The sequence below is a fragment of the Sitophilus oryzae genome, unplaced genomic scaffold (genome assembly GCF_002938485.1).
Source record: "Sitophilus oryzae breed Bouriz unplaced genomic scaffold, Soryzae_2.0 scaffold_1062_pilon_pilon, whole genome shotgun sequence".
NCBI lineage: Eukaryota > Metazoa > Arthropoda > Insecta > Coleoptera > Curculionidae > Sitophilus > Sitophilus oryzae.
The window spans coordinates 2310534-2336591 of NW_022145685.1; the positions used below are offsets into that span (position 1 = coordinate 2310534).

At 32.7% G+C, this 26058-nt stretch overlaps 1 protein-coding gene across 1 annotated transcript in view; it reads left to right on the forward strand.

Annotated features, from left to right (window-relative positions):
* Positions 1-26058, forward strand: part of LOC115878496 (otoferlin) — a 61251-nt gene that overhangs the window by 29317 nt on the left and 5876 nt on the right. The window contains exons 16-23 of the mRNA XM_030895034.1: positions 3399-3600; positions 7806-8211; positions 9093-9224; positions 15529-15672; positions 15734-16050; positions 16945-17093; positions 19792-19979; positions 24992-25230. Of these exons, the coding sequence (XP_030750894.1) occupies positions 3399-3600; positions 7806-8211; positions 9093-9224; positions 15529-15672; positions 15734-16050; positions 16945-17093; positions 19792-19979; positions 24992-25230 (1777 nt within the window). The remainder of the gene's footprint in view (positions 1-3398; positions 3601-7805; positions 8212-9092; positions 9225-15528; positions 15673-15733; positions 16051-16944; positions 17094-19791; positions 19980-24991; positions 25231-26058) is intronic.

Consider the following 26058-nt stretch of genomic DNA (forward strand, 5'->3'; position numbering starts at 1 on the left):
ATTTGTCGGCCGGACATGTTTTAACGTAGGTACCTAGTTTAGAATGGGAAAACGTAAACATATCACTTTGACGATAAAATAAAAAGCTGAAATATTAGATCAACTAAAAAATGTTGTTAGTGGTGAATTACTTGCCCAAAAATATAGCGTTGGAACTTCTACTATTTCCGACATTAAGAAACGTGAGAATAAAATAAGGAGGTGAGATTAACTACATACATGTTTTGGAAAGAGCCTTTTGATTATCATATCAATTTTTTTTAGATTTATTGACTGATTTTTTGATATATTCAACAAACTTTTTGTGATCTGGGACATGAAGTTACAGACGACGCCGACGAGACCAGCGATGAAGAAGTCTATATCCAGTCAAAGAAAATCAAGCACGTTGATGCAATAAAATATTTTACACTCGGATTGCAGTGGGCTGAAGAGAATGATCTTAGTATTAACCAAAGATATTTAAACTCGGGAGATACAACGATCCATTCATAAAACGCTCTAAAGCTTCATCACATTGGTTTGCGAAAATCAACGAGTGCGAGAGAGAATGGACAAAGAAGGGAATAGGGTATCGGCGCAACGGCAACAATGTATTTGTTTACAAAGATTAGACGGTTGAGGTCAATTTCCAGTGGCGTGCCGATCGACCGACAGTATTTTAAGGAAATTAAAATAATTGTTTAATAAATTTAAAAAAATAATAATAACACTTACATATTTGTCGCATTGTAAAAATTTGAGTGAGGATATTAATAGGAAAAAAATAAGTTGAGGGAGGATAGCAAAACCAAACCAAAAATCAATAAGCGTTTTTGACTTTATTTTATTAAATAAAATATCAAATTTTGGATGTATTAGTAAACCGAATCGTGGAATCCATGAAAGAAGATACTCGACCTGCCATTGCGGCAGTGCCTGTGTTAATATGCAGTTTCAATATCTTGTTCCAAACCTTGTTCATCTCCGGTGAATGAGAGTCCCTCTATTAGCAATAACAAAATAAAATAGTTATTTTAACCTAGTCACACAATATTTTACCAAAAACTAATATTTGTAGACTTCACATATTTTTGATAAAAACTTTATTATTATATGTATATTTATTATATACCTATATGAATTTTACAACTATTAAAATGTGTGTCTAAAGGGATCGCACCGCGATTAAAAAACTGATACAATGACACAAAGTACCAGAGTGGTGCGACCCCAAAAACAAAATAGAAATAAATTAAATTAAAAAAATAAACAGAATTAAAAAAATAAAATTAGATAAAAAAAGTGAAAATATAATTTTATCAGGGATGAGCGGAGATAAGCAGAGAGGCATAACGAAACAGTGTAACCGGAACAGCAACCAATGACGGGCATATCAGAAGAACAAGAACCTGACAAATCAGTCGAAGAAATTATAATTTTTTAAATGATTTATTGTGATGAATTTAGTAAATGATTTTTAATTTGTTTTTTATAATCTGTAAAGGATTGAAATTTAAAGTTATTAGAAATATTATTCCACAAATGTGGCGCTATGAAACTGAAAGATTTTTGGAAGTTAGCTGTTCGGTGTTGAGGAATTTTAAAATAATGCACTTGCCTAGTCGAATGATCATGGTCAACGTAGTGAGACAATGAGAACAAATAGGGAGTCTGCTCTGTAGTTAAAATTCGATAAATGAATGTCATTAAATGAAATTATTACAAATCTAAACAAAATTATTTGATATTATAATACAGTCATAAGAAAAGTCTAGCGATAATTTTAGAAAATCATAAATAAAATGGCGATTGTTTAGTAAACGGTTCTTCCCTTAGTCTTAAAAAATATTTAGTTTTTTTTCTCTGGTTTGCAAAGGAAAATTCATATTGTTTATAAATAATAAAAAGTGCATGTGCAAAGAATTTCAATACAATAAAATGTAAAAATACAACAAAATGTAGTAGTCATAAAATTCCTGTAATAAGTACATTAATTATATGTATGTCAAAAGATGTCCATTTACATTATAGCAACCAAAATTTAAAACAAAAGCCGTATTAAATTGTAACGGCAACAAAAAAGTAAGGCCGCCAAAATTCCATTTTTGGTAAACCCCAATAAAATTTTCACAAAAGGTAAGTAATGATTTGTCAAACCCAAGTGGGTACCTAGATTATACTTATTTAATACCCTTTCTTAAAAGGGAAATAGAAATTGTTATTAAGTTATTAGTAATTAGTACGTACCACACACATGAACCTTTTTTCTACAAATAATTTAATTAATAAATACATAATTTAAAAAACATAATAAATTAATAAATATACAATTTAAAAAATAAACCTAAAAATAGATATAATTTAGAAATCTGCTATTTTTTATGTCTAGGTCCGCCTCTGATCTACAGAGAAGAGGATATAATAATATACCTAACCCTACTTATTTTTATTTACCGGTGAAAAGTTAAATTTGGATTTAAATCATACACTCTCTTGTACACAATACATGAATGCACCATATTTTCAAATTAATGTCCACAGAAGTCCACAAAATAACGCAAAAATACTATAATACTGCAAATAAAGAATACGGAGCTTGATCGGCGGCATAGCAACATCGCAATAGGAGAATCTAGGAATTTTCATTCATCCTCGAAATCCGTTGTACTACGCCGGCATATTTCTAAAACTGACGTTGCCAAACTGCTTTTTATTATTAAAAGAAACACGATCATGATATTTTTATTCCATTATAAAATTTAAAATAGTTAAGCAGTTAAGCATTAAATGAAAAAATTGACGTTAGCAAATTAATGTACTTGATATATTATAGAAATATAACGAAATTATTTATTACTTAATAATTGGTTGTGGTATTTAATCGAATACTAATACAGGTAAATCTGGCAAATGTTTTCGGTGTAAGAGAGATGCGAAAATAAGGATAGAATAATGGCCGTTGAAGGAAAAAGGTAAACAATTGTATCTCTTGAGTTTAAATATCTTTGGTATTAACGATATTCTTGTCTTAAAAAATATACAAGAGGAAGCTATAGTTAAGCATTGTTCAGTTAATGCACTTAAAAAACAAAGTAAAATCTCTGATTATTTTTAATAATGTAGTATGTATTTTATACTTTGGTATCTATAGGATGTATGCTCCTATTCACAACGAGTTTTGTTATAGAATATACTTATTCTTACTTAAATTATATTTGTTTAAGGTTTTGCTAATAAAAATGTTTTATTTTATTCGTTTTTTTTAAATAATGCAAATCGCGATAATCCGGATTTTTTTATTAATCCTATGCTTTAATTGATCCGGATTATCGAGTCTTTACTTTTTGAAAATTATGTCGAAGTAAAACAATAATTATAGGTATCCATAATTATTAAAGAAAGTTTATTCTCAACAGAACTTTCCCAGCGATTTGCAGTACGAGTCCTTTCAGTTAAAATTATTCGACAGTAGAAAATTTGGGGTTTATGTCTATGCCGGTGTTAGTATTAATGAAATAGCCACATTTTTCTACGAGCCCCTCACAATGGAGCAAAGGCAACAAGCGATATCATTTGTCTCAAGTAAGGACAGATTTCCAAGTTTGGCAAGTATAACAGGTAAGCGAATATACCATGGCCATCATAAAAGATGGACAAATTTTCATAAAATTTAAAGTTCAATATATTTTCTTTTGGTGGGTCGATTTAGATGATTTTTTAAGCGATTTGTATCTAAATTATTTGACATTTTATCCTGTTTTTAGATTCAAAATTAAAGTTCCTCTTATACAAGGAGATACAAAAGGTTGGGAATAAAAACTATGTATGTATGTCCGGTTTTACAGCGCCCTTCGTCGCTCTCCGGTCACCATGCGCCACCTCCGTCTATTGTCCCAATCTCCTGGTAATAGGTTCCTTTCCGACATGGCTCTGTCGATTCCTTGATTCCAGGAGAGTTTAGGTCGGCCTCGTTTACGTCTGTCTGTAGGGGTCCACTGCAACACTTGCTTTGGTATTCTATCGTCAGCCATTCGTTGTACATGGCCGTACCACTGCAGTTGTATTTCTTGTATATCTTGTACAATGTTACCCTCTACCTTCATTTTTTCACGTATTCTCTCGTTCCTAATTCTGTCTAAACGGGAGATTCGGGCTGATCTTCGTCAGAAGTCCATTTCGGTCGACAACAATTTCTTTTTATGTTTTTCGCTTAACTGCCATACCTCAGAGCCATATAACATTACGCTTTTCAGAATCGCGTTATAAATCAGTTTTTTTCTGTGATCCGAGATATCCCTAGACCAAAGCACCGAGTTCAGCGCTCCTATCACCTTTCTGCCTTTACCAATCCGTTCTTCGATTTCCTTTTCGTATTTCCCTTTGCTTGCGATTTTGCAAGCAATAAAAAGTAAAGCAATTTAAAAACTACTTAGTCATCAAGGTGCGTTATTTTTCGATAAATTTTTATTTGATTCATGCTAATAGTTTTTTTCTTGTTGGATCTTGTTTGCCTTTAAGAAGACAGTAACGATATTTATCAGCATTAAAAACATGCCATTCATTTTGGTCCTATGCAACAACATCCCTATGAAATGTTGTTTATTGTTTTTGTAAGGTCACTGTCACTGAAAAGTCATGCTATTATTGTTTGTTGGGAGTTGCTATAGCAAAGATTATTTTAAGTCCAGAAGTTGTATCAGATTATTGTTTTAACTGAACATGGTAGAGATCAACTACTGGATTTGAAACAATCTCTGTCAGAGTAACTGCCAAGAGGAAATAATATGCCTTTGTCTATACAGGTGTATACATAGGTGTATTGATGATGATCAAAAGCAAATGAAACTAGCAAAGGCCTTTTGTCCACGACCACTTAATAATAAAATAATATTATACTTCCTAGCTGAAGGAATGTGGTGCTCATATTTGTAATAGAGGGAAATATAACAGCTGATGAGACAGTGAATAATGATAAATCACACTTTGCATTTGTTGCTATGCCAACGTGACACTCACAACATCCCGATGCGCGGCGTGGATAATTTGACGTTTTTCTTATCTTTTCTTTTTATTAATTTTGACGTTTAAAATAGTCAAATGTTAATAGTACGAGAGCTAGCAACGTCGGAAAAACAAGTATTTTAAGATGTCTGGCTTTTTGATATATCTTTTACTATGCTCCCTAGAACAGCATGCTACCTAGAACAGTCTGACAATGCTCCCTAGAACAGTCTTGCTGCCGGTAAACGTTGCGTTCCCTACTGCGCATTGAAACGAGATCCTATATTTTTATAAGTTTTTTAAATTCTAGTATTGAATATAAATCGAACATGTCTCCATAGCGCAGTGCGTAGGGTTTCCGACCACGAACCAATGATTCAGAGTTCGAATCCGGGTCAGGGCAAAGACTTTTTATTTTATTTTGGTTTATATTCTGATAGTAAAGTATTAAATATTTGTTTTTTTAAATTACCAGAATTATTTAATAGTTTATTATTAGAATATAAACGAAAATAAAATAAAAAAGTCTTTGCCCTGACCCGGATTCGATACTAGAGTTTATAGGACTAAATTAATAAAAAAAATATAGTATCTTCTTCCGATGCGCAGTAGTGAACGCAACGGGCATCGGCAGCCAGACGGGCCGCATGCTGTTCCAGAGAGCATAGTAAAAGATATATCAAAGAGCCAGACGTCTTAAAATACTTCCTCATAAACGTTGCTAGCTCTTAGACTATAACTAGGTAGTGATTATTAAGTGGCATATTAAGAACTCGTTTAAAATCAAAAAATGAATTATGACAGTGATAATGAGTCCTGTACACCACCAGAGATAGCAGAGGCGGCCAAATTAACAAGTCTTGGATTGCTACCACAAAAGTCTAAGGATCATTACATGTCTGCCTATAAAAACTTTCTAGACTGGAGGATTGCTAAAGGCATAAATTCGTTTTCCGAATCCGTGTTATTAGTATATTTAGTTGCCATTGTAAGGGAACAAAAATCAATCTCCTGATTGACTAAAGAATGTTGGTACGATTATTTTCATGCAAAGAACTTGAAATAATATCAATGAAATTCAAATACGTACATAACTTTAAATAAAACACAAATTACCAACTTTAGTTACACAAAACAACAAAAAGTTAGATACTGGTACTCCAATATATCGTTCTCCAACAACTGTACTCAACTAAAGTTGGTAGAAGTACCTATGTTTTATTGCAAAAAACTTGAAGCAGCATCAATAAAATTCAAATACATCTATAACGATAAGTAAAACACAAATAACCAACTTTAGTTACACAAAACAACAAAACAAGCAAAAAGCTGCTGGTGGTACGATCTATCATTTTTCAACAAATTTATTTTACTAAAGGTGGTAGAAAAAAGTACTAATATAAGTATGTCATAAAACACATCTAATAATAAACTTCCCAAATATTTGAAAATAATAGTTCGAAGTGACTGCGACTCTCGATCCATAGCAACTGATGATATTGACGTTTTTATTATCTTTTAGTTAATTTTGACGTTTGAAATGGCTAGCATAAATTGGTCGTTCAATAATATACTATTAATGCAAATTAGCTGTAAATCATTACTGTCTCCTGTGAAGCAAATATCTCCAACAAAAATAAAGCTGTTGTGATGAATCAAAAACTAGACTATCAAGAAAAGATGCACCTTAAAGAAAACGCAGTTTTTAAATTCATTACTTTGTCAAATCATTTCATATGGTGTATCAAACTTTCGCCCATTTAACATTTCCTTTTTTCCTCGTATAACAGACGGTTGAATAATTTAATGTTTAATTTATAAAGAGATAAAAATGTCACTTAATTTAGTTACACATTGCTAAAAAAATTATCAAAATCGGCCCACTAGAAAAAAATATGTTGAACTTTAACCTCGACTTTAACGTACATGAAAATTTGTACATTTTTCGTGCCAATCAGTGAAGCTTCTATATTAGGTTTGTTTCATAGATTATATAAAGAACATCTTTCTTCAAATGCAGGGTGTTCTTTAATGACATGCTAATATTTGAGAGCGTAATTCTTGGACCTATTCTAAGACAAAAAGTTCATAGGAATGTATATCCTAAACATCTTAATTTCTGAGATACAGGGTGGTAAATTTTTCTAAAAAAAACTTTTTTTCATATTAACGTTGATTTCATTACATATATCTTTATGAAACTTGATACATGTTTTCTATGCATCAAAATAGGTACTTTTTTTTGGTGTACAACGAATTTTATTTACTTCAACCAATGCCGTTTATACGGATTTTACACTGAATATTTTTGGAGAAAAAAGTGGTACACTACTAACTTCTCTTGAAATAAAAATTATTTTCAAAATCTCCATTTATTTCTAAACATTTTTTATCATAGTTTTTGCCTAAAAAAGTTAAAGTCAGTTTCAGTATTTCAGGGTAAAATTGTTAAAAATTTGTGACTGTTGTGTGGAAATTATTTCTGCATCGGCTGGAACGAAATAGAGAAATAAAATAATTTTTTTGTATATCAGAATAAGCATTTTCATGCATGGAATACGTGACTCAAATATACCATCAGAGGTATTTGAAAAAAAAAACAGAAAATGGTACCACTCTGTATCTGAAAAGTTGTTTTATATATTCATATGAAGATTCATACGATTCATATGAAGTTTTTTTCTTAGAATAGATCCAAGGGTCAGCTTCTTTTTTTGGTGAAATTAAATTTTTTTCTTAAATATTAGCATGTCATTAAGGAACACCCTATATATTATAGGTTATTCATAGGGAAGTAATGAATTTAGATTTATTTTTTTTAGATTCTAAATTAAAATTTGATGATATTTGGGCCAAGTCTCTAGTACTGCAAAAACATCAACCTCCAAGAATAACCTTATGCGGCTTCTTAGGGAAGATTTGCAAAGCACTGTGTTCATTTCGAAGGAGCAAAAAACACAAAGAAACTAGCGAGTACTCTTTACTGACCGACGAAGATTTTGCCGAAGATGATTTTGACAATATCGATTGGTGGACGAAATATTACGCGTCCAACGGAGAAACTCATAGTAAAACCAAGCATAAACTCAAAATTTATCTCAACGAGTTAGAAAACCAGCCTGAATTTAACGGTTTTGCTGATTTTTTGACAAGTTTTGAGATGTATAAGGGAAAGAAAAGTGGCGATGAAACCTTGGACGAAGCCAATATCACTGCTGTGTTTAAAGGGTAAAAATAATTTAAGATTGTATAATTACCTGTAGCATAACGCGTTAGTGTTGATTGAGGAAATAAGAAGATGCACAACCTTACGGGCGATTTTGTGGCACAAAACTTGTCCGAGATTTAGTTGGCGTTACTGTCAGCCTGTCCGAGATTTAGTTTAGTCCTCCGCCGCTGCGCGCAGATAGTCGTTTACAGCCCAGCGGATAAAGAATACTGTACCGTAGTTCTGCTTTCCGTCGACAGAGTGAGTGGTTGTCGGAGACAGTGTTGCCAGAACTACGTATTAATTCGTAGATTTCCGGATTTCAGATACAGTACATTAATAATACGGATTTTCTATGATTAAACAATTTATTATAATATTATATGATTAAGCAAACAACGGCGTCAGAGTTGGCTTGGAAATGAAGGTTGCTTTTATTTCGTATGTAAAATATTATGGTGAATGTCAATAATCGTCATTTCAAAGCCAACTAAACAACTTTTTTGATCATACGAAATATTCAGTAACTATAAAAGAATGTTTATTTCTGTTGTTTATTCTATGTTTAACACGAATAAATTTACAATACATAAACGCGGATTTTTCATCCAAAGATATTTTCGTCAAAAAAAAGGTATTATAGATATTACACATTTTAATATGGCAACACTGTCACATTCAGTTCGACACCGTCTTCGAAATTCCTTCGCTAGCCGAATTAGAGAAAATAAGCGTTTTATGCGTTGACCAAAGAATTATTCGTGGCTCCACCGTACAGCAATCGAGACGTATGGCGGTATGGGGAAATCAAGTCAGTCTTTTCACGAATTCGCCCATAAGGTTGCGTATTTTTCCAATTCTTTCAATCTACTGTGTTAATTTTATACTTTGTTTAATTCAGAGCTATCAGATGTTATCGATGGAATGTAGACGACTATTACGAAAATCAATATGTTACTGAAAGAGGAGGGACACTGAACGATGGAATATTTGCAGATTTTCCTAAGAACGACCCTGTAGAATTTATTCTAAGGTAAAATATATCTTGACTAATCTATCCAATATGTTATTTATAGTAGACGATTGTTATCAGCTATGGTATGAACGATGCTATGTAATAGTAGCTTGCATGCTTCTATAAAAATGTAATATTTGATCTTTCCTATATTTTTTCTACTAATTACACTGTTATAAATTGCGTGAATAAGACTTTGCCAGCATGTTGTATAACATAAAATACGAACATCAATTACCGTTTTTAACTAAAAACTTGACACGTATACTTAGAACAGTACAGCTCATCAAAATACAAAAACTTGTCTCCACTAATACTAAATGGAAAGTATATCATTGATATCTCTAATTTATCTATTTAAGGAAAGAGCATATGAACAAAATTTAGGTAGAGGGCGATGGGGACTGATATGGCTGACTTAAATTCCGGTTTATCGGTGCCATTCTAATTTTATTTAAAACGTAAAATAAAAATAAAAAATAATTTGTTGGTTTTGTCTTACGATGTCAATAATAGTATATTATTCAACGAGCATATAATGGTGGCTGTTATTCACGCGGATGAAGTTTCATAGATCATCCAAGTGAATAACAGCCATTATGCGAGTAGAATACTGTACTTTATCCAGGACTAACAAAAAAATTTAGATAATATTAATATAAGTTTTTATTTTTAAAAAACAACTTTTGAAACCCCCCATAGATGAATGCAAAAAATAACATTGAAAACTACAAATTTTTAAATCGAATTTTAGAATGCAAAAAATGACATTTAAAACTTCAAATTTTTAAATCGAATGTTAGAGTAGAAAACGAGGGAATTTTAACATTATTTCTTCGTAATGGTGTTTAATAATTTGTTTACATGTTGAGATATAACATGAGAGATTTACTAAAAAGGAAAAAATATATATTTTAAAAATCTTATGACAAGAAAAACAACTTTTGGAACACCCCATAGGTGAATGCAAAAAGTGACATTAAAAACTTCAAATTTTTAAATCGAATTTTAGAGTAGAAAATGAGGGAATTTTAACATTGTTTATTCATAAGGGTCTTTAATAATTTGTTTACATGGCGAGATATAATATAAGAGAATGCTTAAGGGGCAAAAAATATTTTAAAAATCTCGTGACAAGAAAAACAACTTTTGAAACACCCCATAGATGAATGCAAAAAGTGACATTGAAAACTTCAAATAGCTCTTGTTTGGAGTTTGGATCGAGATATCCGTGGAAGCGGTGAATAATGAAACCATTATTCACTAGTGAATAATGAATATTATTATTATTTTATAAACTAATGTATATTAATCAAATTATAGACGAGTCGTGGATAAATGTTATTAGTTATTAAAATTCTTATAATATATAGGTATTCCTAACTAAAATAGATAAGTTATAATAACTGTTTAATAACGAAGATGTCAGATATGCTACTACGATTCCTACAACACGTCAAATTGACGATTTTTTTTTATTTTTGAAAATTAGTAAATTAGAGAGAAAAGGCTAGAAACAAATTATTATTAGTTAATTCAAAGTGAATTCTATAATTGATTGGTTGATTGGTTTACTACACTTAAAACGGGCCACACATTATACGACTTATCGTATTACAAGTTATACAACACCAAATCGTTTAAACCGTTAGATCAATGATTGGATAGTTAGTGGCACTGTAGTTCAACTTACAGTTAGACGCGGTCGTATCCCATGGAAATACAGTAGGCAGAAAATCTGTAGTACAACGCAGTATAGTAGATAAACAACGCAGTAGTAGATACAATATATTTGATAGTTTGTGTGCAAGCGCTTCTTTTGGAAAGCATATCTAAAGAATTTTTTCGGGAAGTACAATACAGTTCATGAAAATGGAAAATGAAAAGTTTTGGTCAGAATTTATAGAAATATGTAATTCCCATACATGTTTGTGGGATATAAAAAGTAAAAAGTAGCAAATACTTAAATAAACATAAAAGAAGTGCAAGCTATGAGAATCTATGGGAAAATTAAAAGAAATAAAAGCAGATGTTACTTTGGAACTAAATTAATTTAAAAGATATTAGTGATTTTAGATTTAGATATAGAACAAATGTGTCTATTAGCTGTGAATTGAGTCGATTTTAGGGATATAGAACAAAATAAAAGGATATAGAATAATATAATACTCATTTTAAGCTGATTTATTTGTATTTCAAAATATTATTTCAACACAAAATAACTGAAGTGGAGACATTAAGACATTAACTAAAAAATAATAACCTAAAATACAATAGTAGTAATTATTCGTTTGCATTGTTTATTAAAAACTATCATTTTTTTCCGCTTATTTGTTTGGTATGTATAGTGTTAGAATTACTTATTCAGATTTTAAATCTGATTTTTAACTTTTATTGGATTATTTAAATGTTTTTTTAGCTATCTCTAGTATAGATAGTATTAGAGAACGATTGAGCAGTCATTTGAGTTGAAGCAGCTGGTTTCACGAAATTCCAAAGTGTGAAACATTCGAATTTGCTAACAAATCAGGCAATCAGTGCTTTTCAAACGAACGATTGGGCATTCAACTGAGTTGAAGCAGCTTCACGAAATTCCAAACTGTGAAACATTCGAATTTGCTAACAAATCATGCAATCAGTGCTTTTCAAACGAACGATTGAGCAGTCAATTGAGTGGAAGCAGCTGGTTTCACGAAATTGCAAAGTGTGAAACATTCGAATTTGCTAACAAATCAGGCAATAATCAGTGCTTTTCAAACGAATGATTGAGCAGTCAATTGAGTTGAAGCAGCTTCACGAAATTCCAAAGTGTGAAACATTTGAATTTCCTAACAAATCAGGCAATCAGTGCGTTTCAAACGAACGATTGAGCAGTCAACTGAGTTGAAGCAACTGGTTTCACAAAATTGCAAAGTGTGAAACATTCGAATTTGCTAAGAAATCAGGCATTCAGTGCTTTTCAAACGAATCCATTTGCCGCCTATTTGACAAACGAACGTTTAGTGGTACAATTTCACCCGCTTAAAACAAAAGCCTTAAATTTAAATAAAAACAGATACATACATTGTATGTTAGAGAGAAAGAGATCGAGAATAAATTGATATAGAACAATCTAATTTTTATGCATAGTAACATATTTTTTGATCTGGTATTTTCGTTCTATATCCACTTCTTAGGATAAAGAACACAATAATTCTATTTTTTTTTCTATAATCTGTAGGACGTAAATAGTGATTTTAATAGTAATTGTAAATAGTGATTTTTGGATGTAGGCCATTATATGGTTTCGCGACTTTCAAATTAATATGGATATAGTACAAAATATTAGATTTTTTTTCTTTATTTGTGAATTTGGCTATATTGTTTTTGTGGATATAGAACAAGCTAATTCTGCATAAAAAAATTGTGTATGTAACTCTTTTTACCCCAAAAGTGGATATAAAACAACCCAATTCTAGGGTGACGATTTGTGTTGTACGGCTGCTAGTGCTATCATTATTGCAAAACGAAGAAGAAAAAGAGAAAAAAAAAGTGGAGTTGGATGTCTAATATAATTTGAAAAGTAGATCCCAGCACAGTGAAAGGAAACATCTACGCGATTTACAAAGAGACATAATATTTTTTTAATATTTTTTATCGCATGTCCGCTACTGATTTTAATTATTATTACCTTATTTGACCCCCGTATAGAAAGGAAAAATACACAACTTACAACTTTTAGGAAGTGCATTCCGGTTAAAGAAAGAGTTAAATAAAGATTGGCCATAATATTAAGGTTCTTTGCAACTAGAGATCTCACATACCAATTTGGGTTATTTATTCAAAGTTTCCAAGCAAAGCATTTCAAAAATAATACCAGGCGTATGCCAAAATATAAATAAAATTCTCAAAGATCAGATTAAGATAAGTAGGCAATATAAACATAGAGTTGTATTTTATTAAAGGTATATTTAGTATTATTAATCCAAGAACAAAACACAAATATTTGTAATTCTGAACAAAATAAAATAAGAAAAATCATGGTAGTATCATCATACTGCAGTAAAAACCGAATTTTATGAATGAAACCAGACTAAAAACTTAACAAACAATGCAAACAGCTCGAGCGCTTCGAAGCGTCTCTTTGATGTACTGCGACAGAGCCGAACAGTCGAAACAGGGATTTTTATACGATCGCAAGCACATGGTGCAACGCGAGCGTCGCGAGCGCCGCGAACATCTCACTCTGACTGTTTGCAATGTTTTTCGTGTTTCACGTCTTCGTTCGGCCTGCTCGCGAGCAATGTGGACGCAGCTTGAAGGGGCGTCCAGACCAGATAAGCGAGCAGTAACGAGCGCGAGCAAACATTTATTCAAATTCGCTCGTGATTTCTGCTGCTCTCGAGCACATGATCAGCTTCCGTCCAGACCTAGCAATTATTTGTATGTTCGGCGTTGGTCGGCGTGTGGCACTTCATGTTCATAATGTCGGAGAAAATTATTGCTTGTGCGTCCTTCATTGTATTTTATAAATTGTTGAAATGTCAAAAGAGAAAACGACTTCAGAGGAGATGGTGGAACATAATTCTTCTTAAAAATTGAGTTTCTCATGGTGGTAACAATTTACTAAACGATGTTGAAACAAAAGATTCTGGAAAATTTAAGAACTTTTGTCGGCTGTCACTTACAGATTACTTTACTCCTCTATTCTACTCCTCTATATACTTACAGTACTCCTCTATTAGTTCTAAAACAACTTCATTCGGCCATTCCTTTTTGATATTCGATCGCAAACGTGGTAAACAAAATCCCGTCCAAACCGAACGTGCAATAGCGCGAATTTTCTTTGATGTACTGACACGGCGGGCGTGGAACAGCGTCGAGCGCGAGCAAGCAAACATTCGCTCGCTCGCAGAGCCGTCCACACCAGTTAAAGATCGCGCACACTATACCTACACGGACCAGTACGGACCAGCACAGCACAAACCTGCATCCTGCATGACATCGCACACTTTACCGCCACAGACCAGCAACATAAGCGAGAATTTCGAAAAAAGTACAGTTGTCAAGGCTCAACTACTAGAGCGTGCAACATAGAAGTATTGAAAATGAGTAGTTCAGAGGAAGAAATTATTATTTTAGCCATGTTGTGTGAAGAAGAGGAGGAAGAGAAGGAAGCTAAGAAAAAAAGAAGATTTTGGGTTCACCCTATAAATCAAAAGAGAAAGCAATATGGCGAATTTCATTATTTGTTTCCTGAATTAAAAAGATTCGAAGAAAAGTTTTTCCAATATTTTCGAATGTCACAAATCAAATTTAATTATTTTTTTTTGCTATCGACTCCCATATTGCATCTTTTCTTTCTTGGTCTCTATATATAAAATGCTTGGCTCGTATCGCACAGCTCTGAATACTTTTGTACCAGTAAAATAAGCTTTTTTTCATTCATATTTAAAACGATTTAAAGGTTCGAACAAAAATAAACGAAATCTAACCTACATCATGCGACTTGAGCCAGCTAGCGTACTCGAAATACTGACAAACCCTTCAATATTTGCATGTTTGTGGAGGTGTGCTGGTTCGCCGGTGCGCACATTAGGTCGGACCAGCACAACCAGGCATAAATATTGCCGGTCATATTTGTCCCTGACCGACACGACCTGTTTTGACGGTCGTGGCTTGTGACGGTACGTGCTGGTACTGGTCTAGTGTGCTCTACTCTATTAAATAACACGGTCACCTTCACCGGTAAATTTTACTGGTCTGGTCCGTGCCGGTCCGTGCAGGTATAGTGTGCGCGATCTTTTAAGCGTTCCTATAGAATATACCCGATTTCTTACTCGCCCTTGTTCGCTCATCCGGTCTGGACGCCCCTTAACACGTAACATGTATTATGTAACTTGTCAGTGAAAATTATATCCTTATGTTTCTAGATTTTTGATCAAAATCTACCGCATGCTGTACAACTCACTATTAGACAATCTTTTTCTGGAATTTGCAATAATATCGCTGTTAATTTAAATTTTGACACAATATCCCTCTATATTTACAGCTTTTGAACAAAACCTATTATAGAATAAGTAATAAATAACATAAAATAAGGCCAGAAAAAAACAAATACTAATATATAATATCAAAAATTTAAATGTTTCAATCGAAACGTCAAATAACACTGTCAAAAATGGGGATTTATGTTAGGTTAGGAGTATAATACTTTCCATAAAGCATTATACTCCTTCCTAAATCATTTTATTAAAAAACTCACATCGTCTAAGTAAAAAAATTCAAGTTCCGTGACACTTTTTTTGACATGAAATGTCATTCGAAGAATTTTTTTTTTCAGAGTATACTGTATCCGAGGAATTGATCTTATACCACGTGACCTAAATAACAAATCAGATCCATACATTGTTCTTCTTCTTGGAAAGCAATCAATAAATGATCGGGAACACTACATAAACGGTCAAGTCAATCCGATTTTTGGAAAGTATAAACCATCAACCGAATTTCTAAACCCATTTTTAATAATTGACCCCGTCAAATTACAGATGTTATGAGTTTAGAGGCTGTTTTCCCGAAGATCACACAGTAACCATCAGAGTGATGGACAGAGATACAATATCAAAAGACGATTTAATCGGTGAAACCAAAATAGACGTTGAGAATAGATACTACACGAAGTACCGAGCATTCTGTGGGATATCTGAAAGTTATTATAGTGCTGGACCGTGGAAATGGCGGGAAAACAAGAAGCCAACAGCTATTTTAGAAACGTTGTGCCTAAAATGGCGATTGGATCCCCCAATTTATACCATGAAGTCTGTTATTATTCAAGCTAGAGAGTTTCAGCCAGATAACTATAAACGTAAGATTAATTTAACTTGAAGTAGAATTGGCCGTTATACGCCAATATAAAAAAAAAATCTTCATTTGTGACCAGTTTCCTTTTTATTGACCAAAATTATTATTCGTTGACATTGTCGACGTTGACGACGTCACTACTTAATAAGTCGACGTCGACACCATAGTTGACGTATTAACAAATAAATTGTTGACATGACATTCTCGACGTTGCCCATAGATAAATGAAACAAGTTTAGATTGGAAAGTGTCCATAAGGACAATGTAAACACTATTTGGCGCTATTCTTGCAGCGGTCCCGACCCAAAGCTTTTGAAAATTTCGGAGCGGTTCGGCTTTTTCCGGAATTATATCGCCCAAATATTGTTTATTAAAATTTATTATTATTTTCTTTTAATTTTGTCAATAAAATACAGTGTGATGCATACAAGTAAATTTATTTTATATAAGGAAATGTATGAAATGCCTATGAAATATTGGAAACTGACGTTATACCACGATCCACGATGGTTTTTGCGGTTCACAGTTCATAGCACAGCTTTTTAAGTTTTTAATGTCACAAGATAGCAATAATTACTTTGAAAATGGACGCTTCAAACACTTCTCGTAATTTTTTCAATGAGATCGGTTTAGATTTTGAAAGATTTTATAATTTTATAAGTTTTTTATACTTTGACAAGAGATATGAACAACTTGGAAAAGTGAAAATTATTTCTGTTTTTGTTTGCGGTTGTTCTTAGCAACTGTTCTAGCAGCGCCAGATCACGTACAATGGTCGCGACCCAAAACAATTGCGCAACCCAAAATTTTGACGGGCATTCCAATCTAAATGTATTTCCTTTATCTATGACGTGAAGAAGTTTTTTGCGTGTTTTGGTCATATAAAAGCTGTTTTTAGATAGTAACAACCCGGAAATGGACAAGGAAATTCTTGCCTTGTACGTACTTCGAAATTGGCACAAAATTCCTTTGATTGGATTCCAGCTTGTACCAGAGCATGTTGAAACAAGATCATTATTTTCACCTGACAGACCTGGAATCGAGCAAGTAAGTATAGGGAAAATTGTCTAAACTGTAAATCTTTGCACAAAAGTTAAAAACATTTTTTTTGGACTGAGGGATTATCATTATTGCCAATATTTAGTCTATTCTCTTTTACATCTTATACCGTGTGGTGTATCGGAACACGAGACATAGGAAATTCCATGTAAATAATGAAAAGGTCAAATATTCTCTCCCCAGATAATTTTATGCAAAAGTTGTATTAGACTTTTTTGAAGACGCGTTAAAGTTGTACTTTTGTCTAGAATTTCGTTACATTTGGAATAGTTATTTAAAAATTATTTGCAAAAATCTACCTTCAAATTAGTAAAATTTATAATACGGCCCCTTTATCTGGGCTAGAATTAAAATATCAGCAAAAATGTGATTGTGTCATGGTCAAATTCGATGTCACATTTTGTTTAAAAAAAATTTAAGGTACCAAATGGAGTAATCTTCTATAAAATAATTAAGATTTTTGCAACTTCTGAAAAAGTTACGATGGGTAAACAGAATTTTTCTGGAAATAGTATTCCCGCTGTGTTAGATTTGTTCGCAGTTCAGTCTCCGGAAAGCCTATACCGAATAAAGTTTGATTTCCATGCATCCGTTGTTTGACGATACGTTGATACGATATTAATTTTATTGCTAGAAATTAAAGACTTTGATTGGTTAGAAAATAACGCAGTTTTTAAATTTATTGCATTTTCATGCCTCCGTTTATCGGATATACTCGTACGTTGGTGTCATTTAATAATTTCCTTTCCATAACGATTTTGCTATTTTACTTAATTTTTATTAAGGTTTGATTAAATTTGTTATCGTATGAACGGATCCGTTGACGGGCTGAAGTAAAATATTAACGGATGAAAAATGGCGCGAAAACGTTATGACCAATCAGAGCACCGTCGGACCATAGTATAACGGATGCATGAAATTCGAGCTTAAGTCAACAGTTTAAAAAATAAACTTGGCAGAAGTTTGAAACTAAAGCTTCATTTTAATGCATCCGTTATCCGATGATACGATAATACGATATTAAATTTAACCGTTTCTAACCAATCGAAGTCTTTAAATTTCACCAATAAAATTAATATCGATCATCGCATCGTCGGACAACGGATGCATGAAAATCAAGCTTTAAACTTAGTTAAAGCACAGTTTCAGCACATAGAAGTGTGAAGACAAAAATAATTGAACATGAAAAAAACAACAAAACTTGAATATTCTTCATGTTGAAGAAAAGAAAAATATTGACTTCCGTCCATTGGGGTTACAGGAAACGGCCACAGGGATCTTTCCCCGAATGGCTTCTTCCACCTATGGAGAACAAAAAAAAATCGTCTTATGGGCATATTAAATACAGAAATTTAGATGAACTGAATACGATATCTCTGTGAAAGCTAAAGATTTTCCCCTTAACATCTTTGTATTGTGACACGTGAATTTACCAATAATTTGGGGTATTTTTGGCTGTGAATGGGGGATGTAAACATATTATTAATTAGTATAGTTTAATAAAGTCCTTTTAGTTACAAACATTTCTTTTATTTGTTTAATTATTGTGAATGTATGTGGATGAGCGAGGCCTGCGAGTGATCGGGTAATGAACAGAAATTAAGTCATACTCCGCCAATAAAGTTCAACTAATTTTCAATTCAACTAATACTTCTGTAGATGATCGTTTCTATTCAGAAAAAAATAACCATCCTTTCCAAACCACATAAATTCTTGTAAACAAAAAAATGTGACATCGAGTTTGACAATGACAAAGTCATAGTTTTGCTGGTATTTTAATTGTAGCTTTCTCTGGGCCGTATAGTAATTTGAAGGTAGATTTTTGCAAATAACTTTTAGATGCCTATTCCAAATAAAACGAAATTCTAGACGAAAGTACAATTTTAACGCCTCTTTAAAAAAGAATAATACAATTTTTGCATATAATCATCTGGAGAGATAATATTTTACCTTTTCAAAATTTACATATGGGATTTCCTATGTCCCGTGTTACCCACCACATGGTATATTTTTTTACAATAGAAATGGTAATATTTCAATAGCCCTGGCAAATGATATAATTTTAGAAGCCGGTATATAATATTATATTATTTTTATCTGCTTCACCGACTACTACTAACTGTCAATCCAGTTGCCAGGTCATCTTGTGTCTTAAATCAGGGACTGTGTAAACATTTCTGCATTCAAAATGCTACACCTCCAAAATACATTTGTACCAATTGCTATACTTCTAGCTCTACTGAAAGATTCTTTTCCTAAACCTGCTACTTTCCGAAGTCGTACTGGTAAAAATTGAGCAACCATATAAAGGTACTCTTTAATCAACACCATTAAAAATAATAAAATAAGATAATTAGCGGTTTTTTAGAAATAAGGTGATGATTTACCTTGTTGAATTAGGGAAACGTTCTCTAGTCTTAGAAAAAAAATTCACATCATAATTACATTCCCTCAAGTCATACAAAATCACTTACCATAAGTCATCAGCACAGATAAAAAAAATCTTTGATCTGTATTTTTCTATACAAGCACTGCTGCTATTTGTAAAAGAAGTTAGGTATTATTTAAGATCCTTATTTGACTTACTAAAATATACCACAAAGTCTCTCAACATTGCAATTTTAAACCAACAGAACCAACCATAAATATTTCATTTAGAATAAAATATAAAGCGTAGACTTTTTAGGGAAAAATTCAGCTATGGGTAGACATATTTCCCACGATGACGTTCCCCATACCAGCCAAAGTGAACATTACTCCTAGAAAACCTGTGAATTATGAACTTAGAGTGATCGTATGGAATACAGTTGAAGTTATTTTACAAGAGGACGATATATTTACTGGAGAGAAGAAATCTGACATTTACATCCAAGGGTGAGTTATTTTTTTTTTCTAGATCAGATGATTACTCATATGACTAGAGTATGGAGGGTACTTAGAGGTAAGGAAAATTATCTTTGTGTATTGAAAAGTGGTCATCAAAGAGGGAATTATTAAGATGGCGCTGCTGTAGCAACAGGTCTACATTTGAAAGAAGCGCCAAAGGTTTTAAAAACAGGAAATAATTAAAAAAAGATAAAGACTGTCCAGACATCGTTCCTCGTTACGTCATCATTATTTGTCAAATGCGAGTTTTAGGGTGTGTCTGGCATCAGTTCATATTGTTTAGAAAATTTTAAGTATGTTCCAGGGGCGGCTTGTCCTATGAGGCAGATGAGGCAGTGCCTCACCAATACATTTGAAAAATTACACGTATTAATCGATACATCTTTAATCAAAATTTTATATTTTTTCCCTATTTGCATCAATAATAATTGTATTTTTTAACCGTCATTCTACAATAAAGTACGTCGATGGTATTCCTTTAAACGCGCTCCTTTTCCCATATGCGACAAACTCGACGATGTATATCCATCTCATTTGTTCTTTAAGAAGTATATGTGCAGAGGTTTGCCTCTCGCCTTTCCTTGTCTAGCGTATTAATTGTGGTATATCGCACTGCCGGAGCGACAGCGTTCATTGGAATCTTAACTCTATAGAATGAAAAGAAAAAGCATAGGCAAAACCTTTAGTTGAAGAGAGACAAAATGTATGGAGTAGTAGTGTGGTAGTAGCGCGTAAAAAGACCGTATTGAGGTGAGCCTCAAATGTAAATTTGAACCTTAAAAGCCGTTCGTTAAAAATATGTATCACTTCCCGATCAGCCCGAGAGATTTTAGGCAACATGCTGAAAATGCAGAATTGCATTATTTGGGAATTTGGCAGATTTGGCTTAGTTTGAATCAGAGTTTGAAGTAATTCTGCCGGTAATTACACTGTTTTGTCTCTAATTGATTAATATCTACGTTTTTTAATGTGAATTGCATGTTTAATTACGCTTTTTACTGATTATTTTACATATATTAAGTAAATACCTAAAAAGAGTGGACAGTGACTTATTGTTGATTGATATGATGATTTAGAGGGGCCATGCATCATCAGAGGACTTCCCGAGGTAAAGTTTTTCGAATAATTTCTAGATAAATTGTGTGTAGTCAAAAAGTAAAGCGACCTGTTACAGATTTCGTTTTGTTTTATTTTTATAGGACGGGTAGAAAAAACAAAATTTTACCATACATAGTAAAATATAAGAAAAAATATCCTGAGGTCGCTTTGATAAAAATTTACTGTTGCAATAGCCCTATGTAATAGGTATAATACTGCGAATTATATTACATAAGGCTATTACCGCAACTGCTAAAAATTTAGAAATATTTTAAATACAAAAATGTGCGCTTTTTAAGTCTGTAGGTATCTAAAATACTAAAAATAATATACAGTGTGTATTGCGTTTAAAAAAAACTGAGATATAGCATTATAATATTGCACTGTTGGCTGCGCCATAAAAAAAATCCCTGTGAATGTGAATTTTTTTTGGATTTTTTTTTATCCTACATACCTCGCTATATTATACGTACTTAAGCAATAATATATTAATAAGTTAAAATTTCTCCAGCTTTTTACCACTTTTTAAAAGATGAAATTTTTCAAATATGAATTATCATGGAAATCCCGCATATATAGTGCTTCAAGTATTTTCGTGGTGTCTGTCTGTCTGTCTGTCCGTCCGTCTGTCCGTCTGTAACACGATAACTCAAAAACCGCTGAACCGATTTTAACCAAATTTGGCACAAAAATACTATGCGACCCGAGAATCTTGCCATTTTTTTTATTGGGATTGGGCGTTGGTAAGGGGGTATAGGAGGGGGTTAAAAATTTAAAAAAATCGTAACTCCAAAATTACAGTAGCTAGCGAAACGCGGTTTTCAAATTAAGATTAGGAATAATATTTGCAACAAAATTTGTAATAACATCAAAATCAGTCAACGTCACAGTTTTCGAGATATTAACATATTTTAGTATGGGCGGTTATACGTGCCTCCCGGCGCCAATTTTTTTTATATAGAACTTCCTCGTACTAATGGCTAATACTTGATTCAGCGAGTTCCGTTTTTCGGCATTTATTCATTTTAAAAAAAAAACTAAAGTGTTCTCATAATAGTTTGAATTTAAATATTTTAAATGGTTTTTTTCTCTATTCTTTGTATTTTTTTTGCTTCCGACGACGGAAAGAGATAGACCTTCCGAAACGTTAAGCATTTTTTTCTTTGTTAAGCAAATTTGTATAACTGTAAACATAACTTCTGACAAGCAGTGTTCGTTTAGGTTTAACGCAGAAGTGTTTACAAAAAATAACTATTTTATTTTGTAGATTTTCTTGCAGTGCAGTGGCGAAATACCCATAAAGATTTCTTTTTTGGAGAGATGAATCCGCCACATAGGTATAGACATTTTTTATTGAGAGAGATGACGTGACGTTGAACCTAAGCGTTGAAAAATGGCTAAACACGCGATTTCTGAAGCACGTGTTGTCACTCTCTCAGTTCGATTCCTTATTGCTTATTAGCATCACTGTGTTGAATTAGTGAATCCTTATTTTACTCTTTTAGATGATTACTACTTTTTCAAATAAAGTCCTGTAAGAGATGTTTCTCCTTACCTCTAACATCCATAGACTAGAGGCATAGATAAAGGAAATAAATTTAGATTGGAATGCCCGTCAAAATTTTGGGTCGCGACCGTTGTACGCGATCTTGCGCTGCTATAGCGGCTGCTAAGAACAACCGCAAACAAAAACAGAAATAATTTTCTCTTGTCCATATCTCTTGTCAAAGTCAGAATCTTAAAATTTTTTTAAATCTTTCAAAATCTAAACCGCTCTCCTTGAAAAAAATCCGAAAAGTGTTTAAAGCGTCCATTTTCAAAGTAATTATTGCTACCTTGTGAGCTTAATTTAAGTTTTTTATTTACTCAAACCCGTGATAATTGTGAAAAAGTGCCATTAAAAACTTAAAAAGCTCTGCTGGGAACTGTGTACTGCAAAAACCGTCGTGCATCGTGGTATAACGTCGGCTTTCAATGTTTCATAGATATTTCATACATTTCCTTATATAAAATAAAGTTTCTTATATGCAACACACTGTATTTTATTTATGAAATTAAAAGAAAATAATAATAAATTTGAATAAATATTTGGCGATATAATTCCGGAAAAAGCCGAACCGCTCCGAAATTTTCCAAAGCTTTGGGTCGCGACCATGGTATAAAGAAAACAAGGTATGATCGATAGCGGCTCCAATTTCGTTCAGTTTGCGCATACCACCTGTGACGTCATACGCCATACAAAAAAAAATATCCATATTGTTCAATTGCCACTAATAAAAAAAGACCTAAAATAGGGAAGAATTAGGACATAACCCCAAAATTTATGTCAAATTATCGAGCTTGACATTTGAAAAATTATTTTTACATTTTGACACAAATAAATTTCACGGATGACACAATCTGTTTGACAATTTGAAATTGGCGCGCAGAGCTTGCCGACCAATGGTGCCGTTTATCACCTGTGACGTAGTGACCAACCTGCGCAATATCATACCTTGTATTCTTTGTATCATGGGTCGCGACCATGGTACAAAGAATACAAGGTATGATATTGCGCAGGTTGGTCGCTACGTCACAGGTGATAACAGGCACTATTGGTCAGCACGCTCCACGCGCCAGTTCAAATCGTCAAGATATTGTTATAAACCTGTTTTTTTTGTTTATATACCGTCATTGAATTATCGCTAAGCAAGTTACGGTGGAGCAGTGCATAAGGAGTCGGGCTAGGAAGCGAGAGACCGGAGTTCGAATCTCGGCCGGAACATCACTTTTTATTTATTTTTTTAAATACTGTTGTATTCTATAGTTTAGTTTTGTAGTATAAAAAAAGAACTATTTATTCTGTTGTTTTTTAATCTCCGTTATTAATATAAATTGATTGTTAGTACAATACCTCATTTAATATAAAATAATATTCTACTTTTTGAAATGTATCGGGCCCTAATTGTACCTAAAAGTAATATATTTTTAGTGATATACCATATTGTAAACTATTTAATATTTCAGTCAGTTAAAAAGTTAATTTGCATTGAATAATTGCCTACCATTAAAGGAAATTTGAGCTATATAACCCTTGATGGGCATATTCTGGGTATGCAAATACTTCCTTTAAATTTTGGGTGTCGTTCAACCGATTTATTCTCAAAACCAGAAACATCTACATATAAAAAGAAGCACAGGTCACTAATTTAATAAACTTCACCCTTGGTATTACTTCCACTAATTATAATAAACTTCACCCTTAGAATTACTTCTATCACAATTACAATACGTTCATCTGCATTGGCATTTTCTACTTTTCGATGGGAAACAATAAACTTCCCAACATTTTTTAAATGATGTAACAATTCCTCTTGTGGTTACTTTTCCATAGATATCCTCAACTCTGTCCTCATGTGAATTCAGAGGCAATGAAAATGAAAATTATTTACCATAAACATCGCAAACTAAAAACCTAATAAACAATTTTATACCGAATAAGAAATAAATTTAGTATTTTTACCTATTATCGTCCAAATCCATGTTAATAGATAATTATTATTTTTAAATATATTTTTGGAACTGCTGGTTTTAGTAATTATTAAATTAAACGAACTAAAAAGTCTTAAAAATAAACAATTCTTAACCATAACCCCAAAAATGCAGATCTCCTGTCAACTTTCTTTATTTTTTATTTATTCATTATTTTCCTAGTGACGTCACAGGTGGTTTGCGCGAACTGAACGAAATTGGAGCCGCTATCGATCATACCTTGTATTCTTTGTACCATGGGTCGCGACCGCTGCGAGAATAGCGCCAAACAGTGTTTACATTGTCCTTATGAGCACTGTCCAATCTAAACTTGTTTTATTTATGACTAGAGGAAATAACTAACCCTTAACTAACAACATTTTTATTTTAAGGTGGCTGCACGACGAATATGAATGCCAGTATACGGATATCCATTACAGATCGCTAACCGGAGAAGGCAATTTCAATTGGCGATTTATATTTACACTGGATTATCTTTCCACCGAAAATAAAGCAGTTATTCATAAAAATACCTCGATATTTGCTCGCGCAGAATCTGAGTTTAAAATACCCTGCGTCCTTCACTTAAATGTGTGGGATAATGACACTTTCTCCGCTGATGATTTTTTAGGTAACTACTATTCTATTAAATTGATTAAAAACAGTTTATTCTGGGTCTTGTGCAGAACAGGTCCCCACGAATTCGAGGTTGTTTAATTTTTAATGTTAGGCAAATTTGTATAACTGTAAACATAACTGTATAACTGTAAACATAACATAACTTCTGACAACGCTTACGCGTGTTTTGATTACTCCATTTATTACTCTATTGATCCAACCTAACCAACAATCTGACCTAACCTAAACAATGCATTAACACCCCCGAATAACCAGGCTAATCAATGCATTAACACCCTCCAAATAATCAGGCTAACCAATGCATTACCACCCTACAAATAACCAGGGTAACCTAATTGTGCCTAATGACAAAACTTCATTGATTACGCGTCGAAAAATAATATATATTTAAAAAACTTATATTTTAGTAGAACCTGAAAAATCCGCAAATTTGATTTCAGAAATTGCTTTAAAATAATCCACACTAACGAATAAGCTACTAGACAGCGTTCAATTTTTGTTGCACTAAAGTGATAGCTTACCGTTTTAAGTCCCTCCAAAACGTCAACTTTATTTCAGAAGAAAATCATATAAAATAATTTTATTGACAACGTCGCAAATTCTATGCGAAGGCCATAGATGAAATACCGATGATCGATTAACTGTCAATCGAAAAAGTCATAAAATTGCTGGCTTGAGATGATGTAAATAAATATATTTTCTTAATTTTTGTGCTTACAAAGAAGATTCGTTACATTTTTGTGCTTATTCCACGTCTATATATGGTAATAAAGTGCTAATATGTGATGTTTTTACTGAATCCGTGTAGAAAATTTTACGT